Genomic DNA, 17,579 nt, shown 5'->3' with positions numbered 1-17,579 from the left:
CAGCCCCTATGGAGAACAGTATGGAGGTTCCTTAAAAAACTAAAAATAGAACTACCATACGACCCAGCAATCTCACTACTGGGCATATACCCTGAGCAAACCATAATTCAAAAAGAGTCATGTACCAATATGTTCATTGCAGCTCTATTTACAATAGCCAGGACATGGAAGCAACCTAAGTGTCCATCAACAGATGAATGGATAAAGAAGTTGTGGTGCATATATACAATGGAATATTACTCAGCCATAAAAGGAAACAAAATTGCTTTATTTGTAGTGAGGAGGATGGACCTAGAGTCTGTCATACAGAGTGAAGTGAGTCAGAAAGAGAAAAACAAATACCATATGCTAACACATATATGTATAGAAGCTAAAAAAAAAAGAAAAAGAATGGTTCTAAGAACCTTAGGGGCAGGACAGGAATTAAGATGCAGACATAGAGAATGGACTTCAGGACACGGGGAGGGGAAAGTGTAAGCTGGGAGGAAGTGAGAGAGCGGCATGGACACATATATACACTACCAAATGTAAAACAGATTGCAAGCGTGAAGCAACTGCATAGCACAGGTCAGTCCTTTGCGACCACCTAGAGGGGTGGGACAGGGAGGGTATAAGAGAGACACAAGAGGGAGGGGTTATGGGGACATATGTGTATGTATAGCTGATTCACTTTGTTATACAGCAGAAACTAACTCACCATTGTAAAGCAATTATACTCCAATAAAGATGTTTAAAAAAATGAAATAATGGCATACTAAAATTTGACATGCTTCCTAACTCAGTGTATGATGATGGTTGCAGACATTCTGTTTTCCGATCTTACATTCAGAATTGAGTTAGTGAGAACTCGTAATCATTTGGTGTAGATATGATTCCATTTATGTGACAAACTGGGTCCTGAAGAAATATGTGCAAAGTGGATTTTTTCTTTTTCATATATTCAGACATTTTTTATTACATTAAAGTAGTACCCTATTAAATGAATAGTCTAAATCAGTTTGTAACACGAGTTTCTTAGTGGTAAATTTAACGTCTTCATCGCATTTACTCACTTGCTTCCTCTTAAAATTCATTTCTCCATCCTTCACATTTCCAACAAAACTTCTATCTGTATAAATATGCAGCCTCACCAGTTTATAACCTCTCTGAATGTATCTTGATTTTTTTCACCTATGTGTCCCTTAGTGGAGTAGTTCTTAATCAGAGGTTCACATCAGAATTTTCTTGAAAGTTGTTAAAAACTACACAGGCCAGGACCCCACACCCAACCTACTGAATCAAGAGAGGAGAATGGAGAGTACATTTTGTAGTGGTTTTCAGGTGATTTTGACCAGCTGACCTTTGGTTAAGAGCTAAAGAGAGCTCTTGTCTGGCACTGTTAAGAGGGGTGTTTAAGAAATGATTAGTGGAATGAACTCTTTTCAACAATGCCCTAAATTCCTCTATACATTTGAGCCCCAATGTAAGGCCTCTCTCATTCTTCTTGTATGTGACTCTATCTATTGCTCCTTCCTGCTCTTGCCTATCTCTGCTCTTCTATGTTGTTATTATTGTCCTATAGGATAATGCTCTCCTTTTTATCCTGCCATCTGTTTCCTCTCGAGAGAAAATGTGAGCTACTTAAGTGTAGGCGCTATCTTGTATTTCTTTTTATCATCTTCCTCTACCATCCCAAGTCCTCTATATCACACATTTTATCTCCTTTCTAGCACTTCTAAATACCTAAATTTATTATGTGCATTGTTTCCTTGGTTATTACGTGTTTCCCTTTAATAGAATGTAAAGTCCTTAAAAACAAGGACACTATGACTTATTCAAAGTTCTAGCCCAGTGCCTAAACCTAAAAGAGTATCTAGTTCTCAAAATATATTTGATGAGTAAATGAACTACCTAGAGGATTGACTTTTTTTGTGTGTATAAATGTAGTTAATTGTATATTACATTTATTTAGTTTCCACTGTACCAAATCATTCACTTCTTTCCGTCCCATCTGCTAGTCCTTGCTCTGCAAAAGCCATCATGTGAAAGATATAAAGGGCAAGTAAATTTACTTTATTCTGTCAAGATAAATCAAGTTCATTGAAGGTCTCTTTTTGAAGGAACTAGAAATTATGTATTCTTTAGAATGGATAAATTCCAAGGTGAAAAGTAGAAAATGATAGACCTCTAAATGGAGCTAATTTATTTATTAATAAATGAAATGTTGCTTATATTTTAGAGAATTTCTTAATTTTAGTTTGGGAGTTCATTTGTTGACTCATAACAATAACCACGATGTAATATTTACTCAGACCCTGGTGCTATCTGTAAAAACTCAAGATCAGCTATATGAACAAACACATAATTCTACTCTGGGCTCTATAGCACACATTTTAGCAGAGTCAAAGTGAGTTTGTTTCCACTATACATATAAAATATTATCAGGATCCAGATACTAGGCACCAAAATGAGTGTGGTTGGCTAGGAACATTTGCCTTTAGGGCTGCCCTTAACCTTATACTAGATGAGGGAACCATCAATTTATCAGGGTAAAGAAGAGTTGCTTCTCTACTTGAAATTCTTGCAATTGTTCCTCCTTGTCTCAACTTAACATGCAGAATGTAAGGAATCCCACACTTACATGGGGTTGGTTTCTTTCTCATGCATATATTCCAGGATGCCATGAGTCATCAGAGGTGCTGCCATTGTGATGCAACTATGATGACACCAATGATACCCTGTGATGAACCATAAATGTTCAAAATGTTTAATCTTAATGTGAAGTAGGTATAAAGTTCATGGCTTGAAAATATTGAAGGAGATTATTCACTTACTCTGTGAGTAGCTGCATTTATAAGAGTCACTTAGTTCTTCAATGTGATTAATATAATGTAACTATCATAATGTCAAGGTTAATAATAGTTACCATCTATTGTGCACTCACGATATGCTAGGATCTGTACTAGTGTTTATGTATCTTATTTCATTTAATCTACTTAACAGCAGGCAGGGATCTTTATTCCTATTTTTAGATGAGGAATCCGAATTTTTCAAATATTAAGTAACTTACCATATGGTGGAATTTGTATATGAAAACCCAACTTGTTTGAATCTAAGCACTCTGTCCCTATGATGCCATGTTATACTCCACACCAGTGTAAATTATCACCCTCTAAATTTCCAATCGGAAAAAGACAGAACAATTTCCATTGTAAAGAGCCCCTTTCACTTCAAAGTAAAACATTTTCGATGACAGATACACACAAACTGCATTCACCTCAATAAGAAGAAGGAGTAATAAAAAGGGAAGAAGGGGACTAGAACAAAATCAAAACCTATGAGAGCAGAAAGATGCACCAGTGTAGGCTGACAGCCTGCAAGCTAAACAAAATCTCCATCTTTTGAAATCTGCGGGTAAGACTGTGAATCTCTCTGAATCACAATTGCCTCATTCACCAAAAAAGATGACCATGCCGGCCCCTGCTTCACTCTGGAATGGGCAGTGTCATCTTTCTAGTCTGCTTTTCGGCTCTCAGTCACACCTCGACTTCAGGTATTCTTTCCATTTACACTTTCTGCTGGGAAGGCCACTGAGTGGCCTCTCCATCTTTCCACAGAACTTTCCATGATACACATGGCAAAACTAAACTGCATCCTGGTTTTTCATGGCACCCAATCCTTCTTTTCATCTGATGTAACAGAATTACTTTCCTATGCATCTGGGTCTCGCCTCATTGAGCTGCTGGGATCAGGGAGTTGGTCATCATTTAATCTCCCTCTTTACTACCTCCCTGCATAAAACATAAAACAAGTGGATTACACAAAATATGTTCTCCACAAGTGTCCAATAGGAGAGAAGACATGATTCATGACTGTTTATTTTATCCTACTAAACATATGGTACTATTTAGCCTACTTTATTATAATGTGTCATTAAAAAATAAGTAGCTTTTAAAAAGTTTCCCAGAATTAGGAAAGATGCACTGTGGTCCACATTCCGAAAAGAGCTGTTTTACTGGAACAGTCACGGAAGAGATACATATCTTCAGGACAAAGAAACACTAAGAGAGAACAGTGCTTTTTTCGATTCCTCAAGTCAAGAGAAATCCAGTTCTGGAGTTGTCTCTATATCAAAGTTAGTCAAATTAAGCAGCTTTCTCCCTCTCCCTTCATATTATCTACTTGTCATGATTAAAATGCCTTACTAGCTTCTAAATGGGCCCTAAAAGCTGGCCCTTTTTATCTTGGGATTCCAGAGGCAAAATCTTGGGACCACCCTTCATCCAAATGCCAACATGCTACTTGTAGAGATTATTCCTTTATGTTAAATATTATTCTCTCCCAGAAATTCTCTTTTCAAAGAGAAGTTTAGTCTAAATCCTTTTATCAGAAAGGAAAGAGATTTTAAGAGTCAGATGAAGTTAAATCTATCTGACTTCTGCCATGACCAGCTGTGTAAAGTCCTCCTTGCTTTGTAAAGCTGACATTAGTCCCTCTTGTAAAACAGGGAAAATGATACTTAGCAAGGTTTTTGAATGAGATGGTACTGGTAATATTTTTAGGGTACTGTTCTGCAAAATAAATGATCAATAAATAATGACTTTGACGAGGGCCCTGGGACACATAAAGAAACCAGAAGGGAGGTGGTTGGAAATTCTGGCCACTTAGTAGTGGGTGGGAAAGAGCCCCGGTTGAGATATGGTAAATAAAGCAGCTTCTCATTAGGAGGTGTGCTCTCTAGTCATTTAATGCATTTCATTATTCTTGTTAAAGACTTCGGGCTATTGTTAAGTCATTCTTGGTCTTAAAGTACTTTTACGTCTTTTTTTTTTTTTTTTAACAAATGTGTTTTTAAAATTTTTTAAAATTAATTAATTAATTTATGGCTGTGTTGGGTCTTCGTTTCTGTGTGAGGGCTTTCTCTAGTTGTGGCAAGCGGGGTCCACTCTTCATCGCCGTGCGTGGGCCTCTCACTATCGTTGCCTCTCTTGTTCTCTGTGGAGCACAGGCTCCAGACGTGCAGGCTCAGTAATTGTGGCTCACGGGCCCAGTTGCTCCGCATGCGGGATCTTCCCAGACCAGGGCTCGAACCCGTGTCCCCTGCATTCTCAGGCAGATTCTCAACCACTGCGCCACCAGGGAAGCCCAACATTTTACATCTTAATTTGGAACTTCTCTAGTTAATCCCTGTCTGTTGTAATACTAGATCAACCGAAGTATATTCGGAGGGTTTTCAGAAAAACTTCGGGATTTTTGAATGTCAGATATCTAGCTCCCAAACTCCACTCCTTCCCTTGAACAGAGATCTGGTATTTTTTTTCAGCTTGCAGCGAGGGGTTTAATTTTCATTTCCTCCCAGCGGCTCTCTACGGTCCCAGAAGGTGGGGCGCCTGGCATCCGTGTGTGGTTTGGGGGTAGTAACCTCTCCCGGGGCTGCCGCCCGCCTCCACCCGCCGCGGCGGCCGTGACGTCACAGGCGATGCCCGGGTCTCCGCCCGGCCTATAAAGCTACAGGTGCGCGCTGCGCCTCCGGAACGTTCGCACACCTTGCGCGCGAGCCGGAGCCCAGGGATCCGGAGGCGAGCTTCAGGAGCTGCCTCCAGCGCCCGAGCCCGGCCGGGCCTGCGAGCACGCCTGCAAGACTCCCCTTGTCCCCCTTCTCCCCACCACCTCCTCCTCCCTCCAGCAGCTCCCGGCCGAGTTGCCCCAGAGACCGCGACGCCGCCGCTCCGAGGGACCAATGAGAGCCCCGCTGCTGCCGCCGGCGCCTGTGGTGCTGTCGCTCTTGATCTTCGGCTCAGGTGAGGACATCCCGGCTCTGAGCTGCTGCCCAGCGCTTCTCCCACCGCGGGCACCTCTTGAATTTTGCTGCTGCTTCTCCAAAAAAACCGCCCCTCGGCGCCCCCGGCTCTGTCCCATGGGAGGGGATCGAGGTCCCTCCCTTCTTCCTTCCCTGGCTGAAGAGAAAAGTGGGTGGGTGTCTTAGATGTTCCAGGCTAGCAAGAGGGAGCCTGAGAATCCTTGTACTCTTACTTTAATCCAGTTGAAGGAGAACTTACAGATCCTGTGATCCAAATAAAGATAAGATAAAGAAACCGAGGTACAGAGAGGTGAAGTGATTTCCGCAGATCTTGGAGAAGAGTGGTTAAGTCTCGGACCGAGGAGTGCTACCTCCTGCCTAAATTCTCCATCTCCTCTGTCAAGTGATTTTGTTTTTACTTTTCTAGAGGGCCTCGCATCGTCCCAGGGAGAAGTTAGAGATATGGGAACATATGTATATGTATAACTGATTCACTTTGTTATAAAGCAGAAACTAACACACCATTGTAAAGCAATTATACTCCAATAAAGATGTTAAAAGAAAATTACCACTCTGACGCTGTTTTATTGAGACCTAAAAGATAAAGCAAGGGCTTAACTCTGGGCCCCAAATCTTACCTAGTCCCTAGTTTCTACTCTATGTAAGAACAATAATAAAAAACAATGGCAATAAGAATAATTGTTATCAACTACTGTTTACATTTGATATACATACTCTTGTTAAAAATGTGAGCACGTGTTAGGAAAATCTGGTATTTACCTCTAATATGGGAGATAAATAATGGGACAGGTAACATTCCCAGGTAACATTCTAGAAACTACAAATGCATTTGGTATGTGAAGTTACAACAATATTTAGATATTACTTCTTAAATAATTATATTACATTAATTTGCCTACTTGGTAGTATTTTTGGGGGGGGTGTGGAAATTAATGTAGACTATCTGTGGAAAAGAAAACAATGAAAGAAGCTCTGTAACTGGCACAACAAACAGCCATTTGTTGGCAAAATGTGAAGTTGCTTTCATAAGTGATTCAATCACAAACAGTAGCACATGTGCAATAACTGCTTTGACGATAAACCTGTCTCCTGAATGCAACTGACTGGTGAGAAAAGGCATTCTGCTTTACTTTCTCTTTTATTCCCTTTTTCTTGCTCCCATAGCCCATTATACTGCTGGATTAGACGTCAATGACACCTACTCTGGGAAAGGGGAAACACTTTCTGGGGACCACACTGCTGATGGATTTGAGGCGACCTCAAGAAGTCAGATGTCCTCGGGAAGTAAGATTTCTCCTGAGAGTGAAATGCCTTCTAGTAGCGAACTGTCCTCGGGGATCGACTCTGACTATGCAGAAGAGTACGATAACGAACCACAGATATCTGGCTACATTGTAGATGATTTAGTCAAAGGTGAGTAGAGGATAAGGTGACAGTGTAGCCTATAAGATGTGTGGTTTGGATGAGCAAAGCTGCTTCCAAAGAAAAGCTGCTCCCCAGATCTCCCAGGGGCTTTCTTGCGTGTATGACTGTTGTATACCCCACTAGGTAAGCTAGCAACTGAGATGGAAAGAGCTATTTGTTTGCACATCCTATGTGTCTGGAACTCTAACAAACGTTTTATGTCTAGTAAGTCTAATCGTCACAACTCTGTGAAGTAGGAATTTTTATCATTTTACAGATGTGATAACTAAAGCTCAAGAAGGTTAAACATTCTGCCCCAAATTCCACAGCCAGAATGAGAAACTCCAATCTGTTTGGTCCCAGATACTCTGCCACACGACCCCCCCACCCCCAATCTGAGAAACAGATTAAACATCAACCAGTCCTATATACTTAGTATCTCAGCTTTTATAGCCACTCCCCACCACCACTTTTCTCTAAATAACTGCATTTTGACACAAATAAGGGAACAGAAAGGAGTAATGGGAGAGGAAAGATTGAATCTTAGCCTTTGTGAATTAGATGTTGAGAAATTGGTAATAATAATAGTAATACCACCTTATGGAAATATTAAAGGACAAATACGCATGGATTTTATATTGCTAAAATCACTATTTAACCCGAAATCTCATTTGTCAGTTAAATAATAGTGACCTATAATTTTCTTCTCTTTTGCTGTTATCTGAACTTTTAAAAAGAGCATTTGCTTAAAATGAGGGTACCAAAGTAAGAGGTCAGTATTGTTCATTACCCTCATATTACTTTGGAGTTTGAGGGCAGATCATCAATAAATCAGATCTAAATATCCTAGGAGCGTCCACTATGGAGGCAGGACTTAAGGAACCTTCTTTCCTGACTGTAGTTTCCCTGAATCCTCCCCGTCTGTCTAGCTCCCAGAACTGGTGAAGGGATAGCAGGTGACACCACGAGGACAGTGACTGAGTTAAGTGGCAGGTGGGAAAAGCTTTATCGAACACTCCACTTTCCTCCTTTGCTTCAGAATTTGTGCTTTTATTTTATTTTATTTATTTATTTTTTGCGGTACGCGGGCCTCTCACTACTGTGGCCTCTCCCGTTGCGGAGCACAGGCTCCGGACGCGCAGGCTCAGCGGCCATGGCTCACGGGCCCAGCCGCTCCGCGGCATGTGGGATCTTCCGGGACTTGGGCACGAACCTGCGTCCCCTGCATCGACAGGCGAACTCTCAACCACTGCGCCACCAGGGAAGCCCCAGAATTTGTGCTTTTATAATACGTAAGGTGAAGGGGTCCATCTATAATTCTTATTTTTGCGGGGGATGAGATTAGACCATTAATACTCTAGAAACTTTTGTCTTAAAAATGCTTCAGGTTAACATTTCATAAGGCCAAATGAACTGTTGGTGATGAAAATGACTAGTGGATAAAATTGGAATGCGTTGTAAAATAGAGAGAAACTTGATCCATGGGGTCGTCTATTGAAGCACTTCAGCATAGTGAGCATTTGTCTCTGTCTAAAATTTGTAATATATCTGATAAAGTACATCATATTGATTTGAAGTGTTCCTGTTAGAAGAATTATTCTAATCTGTGGTACTTTTCTTATCATCAGAGGAAAGTTTCAATATAAAAATTGCATAGCCACCTATTAAACATTGCTCGTAATTTGACTATTGTTAATGTTGATATAGTAACTGCTAAAATATTCATAATATTTATTGGTCATTACCTTAATCATAGGGTTCTATCTTTGATACCCTTCCCTATGTTTCCAGAGTTTTCTATTTAATGGGTACTGCAGGACCATTATGACTAATTTTATTATGACATTATGATATTTTCCTCTTTCCACTGGACTCTGCTAAATACTTGCTCAGATAAACCTATTCAGGAATTAGTATAACAAAATGCACAGATCTAACATGGAAACTCCTTCTTCTTATATTTAGCATATGGGTATACTATACCCCCACATAACTGTAACACTGAACAAACGTTTCTGTGGATCTGAAGAGTTAGGATGAATCTATGAAGCAGCAAGTACAAATATTTCTAGACTCCCCTTTTTCAAATAGATTGATCACAGAACTGAGCCCCCAGAAGGTATCGATTAATTATAATCTGTTGTAATCTGGGGGCTGGAGAAAATTGATCCACTCTAATGTATAATTCTGTTTTCTTCAAGTATTACACACTAATTCCCAATTATGATCGTGAGCACAAGACTAATATGAGTAAAGAAAATCATCAGATATACTCGAATCCCACTTTAATTAATGGAACCAAACTTTTTCCAAGAAAAAACATAATATGGTAGGGAAATACTAGGCTTTAACATCCCAGGACTGTGCCATTTTCTAGCTAAATGTCCTAGTGCGATTTACTTGTCTTTACTCAGCTTCATTTTTCTCATCTGTGTCATCTGGATAGTAACAATCCATTCAACTGTGATTGGGTTTAATTAAATTAATGCTCATTACCAAGAACTTGGTATGTATTAGAAGTGAAAAAAATGTTTAAAATATTTCATGGATTTTCTTAGACAAGTAACTCCTACTACTCCTGTTATCAATAATAATAATATTACTGACACAGATGAATTCAAAATACGTTTCTAAGCTAATAAAATAACAAAGGGGTTCAGATCTTTAAGTGCCACACAATACAGATATTCTCTTTGTTCAATTATTGTGTATGAGCTGTGTTAAATAATGAGAGAAATATGGCTGCTGTCCCTGTGAGCTCTCACTGCTAGGACTTCTTTCTCTCATGTCTCCAAAATGGTATTCCAGGTGAAGAGAGACTGTTATCAATAAATCTTTTTTTTTAGTTGAACAGGTAGTTAAGCCCAAGAAAGACAAAACTGAAAGTGAAAAGACTTCAGATAAACCCAAAAGAAAGAAAAAGGGAGGCAAAAATGGAAAAAATAGAAGAAATAGAAAGAAGAAAAATCCATGTGATACAGAATTCCAAACTTTCTGCATTCATGGAGAATGCAAATTTATAGAGCACCTGGAAACAGTATCATGCCAGTAAGTTTTCCTAAATTATGTAGAATTCTATATTTCTAACACTGTGTCTGAAACCCCTAACTGCAGAAAACCATTTATTTTTTTCAATGTATAAACCAGGGGTTTGCAAACTTTTTCTTAAAGAACCAGGTAGGAAATATTTTGGACTTCGTGGGTCAAGATGAAGTATCTACTCGTATAACCAATTAAAATATAGCCGTTTGAAAATAGAAAAAACATTCTTGGCTTGCATGCTGTAAAAGACCTGGCAAATGGCCAGATTTAACCCATGGGCGATAGTTTGCTAAACCCTGGTGAAAACCATCATTTTACAATATATATTTACAAAACCTCTTGATAAAAAAGGAACTAAAGGTAGTTTTCACATAATGTTGTTCTAGCTTCCTTCCCCCCAAAAGCCGCTAGCACATTAAATGATAGTGGAATGTATTAGCTCCATAACAAGTCATTGACCTCATCAGTTGGTCATACATGGAGCACAAAGAATGAAAAGGTGTGTCTTGGAATATCACACCCAAACGAATCTCAACTTTTCTTATACCAATAGATCTTTGGCTCAAATGCATTCAGTGTCTCATCATTTTGAAATACAAGTAAATGTATGGCATGACTTTTTTTAATGTTAGAATTAATGGTCGTTTATGATCTGGAAAGCAAACATAAAATTTATTGGAATTTTTTCAGTGATTATAATTTTAAAATATGGGTGTTTGCAGATGTCATCAGGATTACTTTGGTGAACGATGTGGGGAAAAGTCCATGAAGATTCACAGCATGGCTGACAGCGATTTATCAAAAATTGCTTTAGCAGCTATAGCTGCTTTTGTCTCCGCCATGAGCTTCACAGCTATTGCTGTTATTATTACACTCCTGTAAGTAAGGCATACCTTAAAAATCCCTAATAAAATAATGCCAGGTTAATCTTTTTCAGTATTTCTAACACAATGTGGTATCATATTTTAGATGAGTTATTCTATTGGTGGCATATGATCTTTGGTTATATCTTTACACTTCATTGACAACTCATAGAATATGGTTAAATGGATATTACTTGGGCCACCGTTGAAACTTAATACATGAAGCCATTTTCTTGAACTTAAATTGATAGTTTTGTTTCATGTTATATGGCTACTCATTGTTACTTCCAAATCTCAGAGTGTTGGTATCGTCTATGACTATATCAAGCTAAAACAAGCCTCCCCAAAGCTAATTAAGGCCTGGTTCATAGTAGGTTGTCAGAGATATTGCTTTGGTACTAAAAAATCACAAAGAGCTTCAAACCAGGAGCCAAGAAAATATGTCTTCTGCTCCTATTAGAATGCAAAATTCTGAGTTAGGACTTTTATAGCATGGTGTACTGACATACTTAGAGCTTATGCCTATTATTGTCAAGTGCAATATGGGAAATCAATTATTAACATAAATTTCCTCCATATGGCATGGCATAGGAAGCAGGGACAATTCTATTACTGTCTCATTCCTGCAGTATCTTCCCTGTACTTGTAATAACAGACCACATACTTCATTGCATGACCAATGAATGTTAGAACTAGACTGTCCCAGGTAGTAGACACTGGTGGGTATGTAAAAATGACATTGTCTGTCAAACAAAAGTCAGTGAATTAAGGAAGTTGGGGGAGGGTGTGAATGGTTCTATAATGACTCATGTGCTACTAGAGCTTAGGGGAAAGCAAGACTCATTATTCTAATTTTAGGTCTTGGTAAATTACTTTAACAGCTGGACTGTGTACATGATCTATTACTCCTGCCATTCAGGAAACAAGGGGTTATCTTCTGCCATTGTTTGCTATTATTTTAAACTCAGATCAGATAATGATAAAACGACACATAGAATATTGTTTTATGATGCACATAAAGTTTTATGTGTGGTTTAAATTTTTTTGCACACCCTAGAACTTATTTCAGTCTGTTAGTACCTCAAGTCAAATATGCAAATGTATTTAGCAAAGATTCCCTCAGACAAACCATTACTATTTGACATAGAAGGAGAGAAGAAGATATTGCCAGTTAGGGAAGATGTTTTGAAAGAATTATTTAAGCTTGTAATTATTCAAGTTGAGATATTTAATAATCCTTTGGAAAAGTATGGAAAAACTTTGTCATGTTGTCCTTTTCTCTGGTATTCTCCCTGAATTTGAAACACATAGCAAATACTTGCCTAAGACATAGTTGCTGCTTTTTCATAATTGAACTTGATTTTTTTCCCCAAACATCACAACAAAAGTTCTTAAGATTTTAATAGTAACATTTAGTAGATAAAGACCTACTAAAAATAGAATTGCTTGTACAACACTAAGACATTTCAGACCATTGAGTTTTTTGGTAATAAGTAGTAATAAGTAAAACTAGAAGTATTTATTATATTTAGAAATAAATAAAACTCAATTTGTTTTGTAAGCCTGTTTTTTGTTATTTAAAACTAATCATTCAGATTAATTTGTACAAGCATACAGTCCTTCTCTGGTAAAACTATACTATCTTCATCTCCCAATTGTGCATGGCAATTGTGCTAAGTTGGTGGTGGGGGTGGTGGTGGTGGGATATGGATATGTTTCATGCCTTCTGAAAGTTTGCATCTCAAGGCATGCTTATTTAAATCTCAGTACTTTGGAAATATGTTTATGTAAAGTCAACATAAAGATCCTCTTGAAAAGAGCATTCATGATACTTTTAGCTGGGTTTAGGTTTTGTTTTGGTGGAGTGTTCCATAAGTGTGAAACGGTCTATAACAACTTACGGAAGGAATTCCCTATACTCATGAAACCCCAGTCAATATATAGATGAATAGAACTTTGATAACAGTAGAATATCTTGTTCTCTGAAGGCTTCGAAAACGATACTTCAGGGAATATGAAGGTGCGGCTGAAGAACGAAAGAAACTTCAACAAGAAAATGGAAATACACATCCCATAGCATAACTAAAGAGAATATTACAGGTTTGAGTTTTAAAAGATATCTTTATATAATATCCTACAATTAAAAAAATATAACATCTATTATATGAAGAAAAATGAGCAAAACATGTTTTTTAAATTATACACTGTGAACATTGGCTACATTAAAGTGTTATTCTTTGACTATGAGCTGGAGTTCAGTACTGAGGATGGACTATGTCCTTTCGGACTATGTCCTTACTATTATAAGGGATATAAAGATGAGGGAGACACAAATTCTGTTCTCAAACAACTTAGTGTTTAGTAGATAGAAAAAAAGTGTAAGGAATGAGAATACTAGGGGAAATAAAATATGTCATAAGAAAGGCACCAATGGAATATGAGGAGTTTCCAGTGAAGGAGAAATAGAATCCAGTGGGATGCATTTAGGGGGCAGAAAAGGATGTGCATACGGATGGCACTGGAGGTGAGCCTCAAAGAACTGGTGAGATGGGGACAAGCGATTATAAAGGGAAAGGAAGATAAATAGTGTGATATGGGCTAGATTATTTTAGAAATGTTTGAGAAATGGCCTAGTTCAAATGGCGTTGGGGAAGATAAGGTTGAACTGATAGGCTGCGCTCACATGGTGAAGAGCCAGCATCCAGGAGCTTGCACTACAAATGGGACGAAGTGGAAACAGCAGGTAGAAGACCCTTATACAGAAAAGAAATAGGAGGGCAGAAGGGGTTCAGATTTGAGAGGCAGCTTGGTCAGAGTATATATTGTAGTTCTTATTAAATTTTTATTTTTTGTAAAGAGGGAGAGCTGAGCATGTTGTAGGGAGAAGGTATAGAGAGGAATATTTCATTTATAACTAAAGTGAACAGCTAATGACGCAAACTTCCAGAGGAAGAGGGAGGTAAGATCAAGGACACACTTAAAGTCGGTTAGAAGAAGGAATTCCATTCCCTCAGACACTTGGGAAAGATGTCACATCCTTAAGTTATTATTTTCTGCCTTCAGTGGACTTAAGAACTACTTAGATGGTTGTTAAATATGCGTATTCCTAAGCCAAATCCTAAATCTACTAAGTCAGTAGTACCATTTTTAATCAACACTCCAGATGCTTGGAGAACCAGTATATTTAGCATTGGATAAGTACAGGCACTATGTCCTGAGCCTGTTACAGAATTAGCTCAATAAGTCATAAAATAGGTAATTATCCATGGCAATTCTATACTCAATACTTATTCATCAAAATTTATTAATGAATTGGCTTAATGATCTGAAGCTAAAACCACCAGCACGAATAAGGGTTGATTTCTGGTTATTTAGTGCAATTGAAATTTCTCAAAGGAGGTCCAGAATGACTTCAGGAAAAGGACTTATGATGAGCTGTCACAGAGTGGCTGCCTATCTACTATTATTATGCCCTTGGTACTAAATATCCTAAGTTAACTGTATATCATAAACACACTGAGCCACTTCATCTTCGTTTTTAATTATATCCACTGCATAGATTTGGTTAGGAAAACTATTTCTCATGACTATTGCTTCGGTTTTATTAAGCAGAATTTGATGAAACAGGTTGAGCGTATGCAGTCTTTACCTAAGTAGGCATATAACCAAAGCTGATGTGAAAGAAAGATTCAAGTCAAAGGGATAGTTTGTCTCTGAAAAGCTCTTAGCAGTTTTCACAAGACATCCTAGACAAAAAATTGACAGAAGTTCTGATTCCTGATTATTCTTTGACATTTTCTTAAAGCTATGTTGGAATTGAGCTTGTCTCTAACACTTTATTTTATTTTCTAACAGAGTATGAGATCTGAGTCACTGCGAAGTCACAAACCTGAGTGATGCATTGGTTCCTCTTTTCAGTGGATCCAGAGAAAACAGAACCTTTCCATTCTGATGCTTTTAAACTTTCAATTGTCACTTTTTAACCCTAAGTCTTATTTCTGTATATAAAGATGCATGGAGATAAAAAGTATTTTTTCAAGTTGTAAATAATTTATTTAATATTTAATGGAAATATATTTATTTTACAGCTCAATAAAATTTTTTAATCAAACAGATTGAGAGTTTGAATATTAGTTTTGACATTGTGAGACTTTAGGGTATTTTTCTCCTAACATTTAAATGATCAGTTTAAAAGGAGTTCCTTCCCTTTTTTACTTTGTGTTCCTTTTCAAAACTTACTGCTTTTCTTAGAAAGCACTCTTAACGGGAAAATTATAAACCAGAATCACTTAGTCCTCCCACAAATGCTAATATCCCAAACTGGTCTTTCTTATTCTATGTAGAACTGATTCCAAGTCCTGTTAATTATAAAAGCTTCTAAAATCAACACACGGCATGGCCTCTCTGTTACAGTAAACACAGATATTATAAAAGAAGGAAAATACATTGCCCATCATTATCATCACCATAAACAAGGAGGATACAAGGTTTGAATACGGCATTTCAAGAGAACCAGGAAGTATTTGGTATCATGACATAAATGTAAAAGTATCTAAAACCCACTCTTCTTTTTCTCCACTTGCTACTCTTTTCTTACTCTTTTCTTATTTTAAACAAATACATGTGTATTTGTGATGAGTGTTCTTTCAAGAACATTAATGTTGTGGAATGACTCAGTCTGGTTCCTGGCTGGTCAGTTGAGTTACTGCATAAAAACAAAACAACCGTTATATTGTGCAGGGAATATTTTGAGAAAATGAACCAAAAATAAACATAATTCCAGCAATCATCTCATAGAATTTCATGAATAAAAGTCGCCTCAAGCATCAATACTTACATCTGTCTCTAGCATCCCATTCACCAAATCCATGCCCAGTGACCACCTAACCAATTGGCTCCCAGCCTCACCTACAACTTATCACTTCAGTTTCAAATGTCAGCGTCCAGGCCCCCCCCTCCCAGAGCTTCTGACTTAAATGGACAGGTGTGGGTCATTGATACCTGTATTTTTTTAAAGGTTCCTAGATGTTTCCTATTTACAGTCAGTGTTGAGAACCTGTGATTCATCTCTGCTTGCACATCTACAGTACACATTTTCCTCAACTTCATTTACTGAATATTTATTGTGGATGATTCAAATAGAGTGCTAGGAATGCAAGACATTTACCACCAAGTTGGCGGGGAAAAGTTGTGTGAGTTAAACTTGGAGAGTTGGCAGTGGCCAGGTCATGCAAAGCTGAAAGACACAATTTCTCTGTCCAAGTAACTCATAGTCTAGTGGGGAGGCAGACTCATAAACAGAGGTTGACTGTACACTACAGCATGATAAATGCTGTGATGGTAACCTACACAGGTGATACGTGAGCACAGAAGATCAGCTTTACCTCCTGGAACTTGGCAGGGGTCTGTGATCTTCCCGAACACGGACCATCACAATACCCACAGTGCCCTCCTTCAGTTTCGCTCCAAGGCACCCACCACCCCAATTATTCTGAGTGCCCTTCTGAACTGGCAAGCAAAGAATTGAACTTGTTTCCTATAAATCACTTTGAGCCCTTGGGAAGAGAAGCACTCAGTAAACAAGGCCCGGGATTATCTCACTGCTTTATGAGATCAAAGCACTTTACAAACATTAACTAACTGAGCATATCATGTTGCACAGTGTCGGTGTTGCAATGAGTCTCTGTTTAAGCTCTTTATTCTTTCTAAAATGCCTGCGAACGCTTGGAAGGTATGAGTTCCACATTGACTTCATGGACAGAAAGACTTTATTTGTCCCTCCTTCTACACTGCTAGAGAATTTTATCTCAGCTTGAGGAGCAGGGGAGTTTGGTGAGAATGGCACTTGACAGAACATTAAATTCCTTACCCCACAGCCCATTTGAGAACGCTTAAATTAGAGATCTCTATTAGTGAAATTAAGACTATAGGATCCAACACTGTGTAGACCTGTAATCTTTGTCATGTTCTGGGAACTCAATGACACCTCTAATCTTGGCCAAATATCTCAAAATTATATTTGTTACAAGAGAGACTTGGAAAGAAAGCACAGATAGATCTATGCTTCAGAATCACTTGTTGGCTTGTTGAAAATGAAGATCCCTGGGACCCTCTCAAGAGCTCTTGATTCAGAATTCCAGGAATCTCCATTTTAATAAGCTCCTGAGTCGCTTCTCACGCATGTGCAAGGGATAACTACTGCAGAACAATGAACTCAAATCTCAGGTCAATTCAATTCCATTCAGTACATTTTTATTAAACACATACCAAGTACAAGGCAGCAACAGAGAAAAGGAAGACCCAATTTTAGCTCAAGAAATATATATTCCAGGAGGAGGAATAAAACAGAATAAGAAGACAGGTAGGGCTTCCCTGGTGGCGCAGTGGTTGAGAGTCCGCCTGCCGATGCAGGGGACACGGGTTCGCGCCCCGGTCTGGGAAGATCCCACATGCCGCGGAGCGGCTGGGCC

At 38.4% G+C, this 17,579-nt stretch overlaps 1 protein-coding gene across 2 annotated transcripts; it reads left to right on the top strand.

Moving 5' to 3' along the window:
- Positions 1-5,302: 5,302 nt before the first annotated feature.
- On the top strand, positions 5,303-15,220 carry AREG (amphiregulin). 2 transcript variants are annotated; one of them, XM_065877829.1, is made up of 6 exons: positions 5,303-5,780; positions 6,965-7,213; positions 10,051-10,252; positions 10,969-11,124; positions 13,098-13,209; positions 14,965-15,220. In XM_065877829.1, the coding sequence occupies exons 1-5, from the start codon at positions 5,720-5,722 to the stop codon at positions 13,189-13,191; spliced, it is 762 nt and encodes a 253-aa protein (XP_065733901.1). In that variant the 5' UTR covers positions 5,303-5,719; the 3' UTR covers positions 13,192-13,209; positions 14,965-15,220. The 2 variants fall into 2 exon arrangements, with proteins under 2 accessions (XP_065733901.1, XP_065733902.1); XM_065877830.1 differs by lacking the exon at positions 13,098-13,209 and having other exon boundaries at positions 5,531-5,780.
- Positions 15,221-17,579: the final 2,359 nt, after the last annotated feature.

The sequence above is a fragment of the Phocoena phocoena genome, chromosome 5 (genome assembly GCF_963924675.1).
Source record: "Phocoena phocoena chromosome 5, mPhoPho1.1, whole genome shotgun sequence".
Taxonomy (NCBI): domain Eukaryota; kingdom Metazoa; phylum Chordata; class Mammalia; order Artiodactyla; family Phocoenidae; genus Phocoena; species Phocoena phocoena.
The sequence above is the reverse complement of the archived record's forward strand: the minus strand, read 5'-3'. Positions and strand labels throughout refer to the sequence as shown.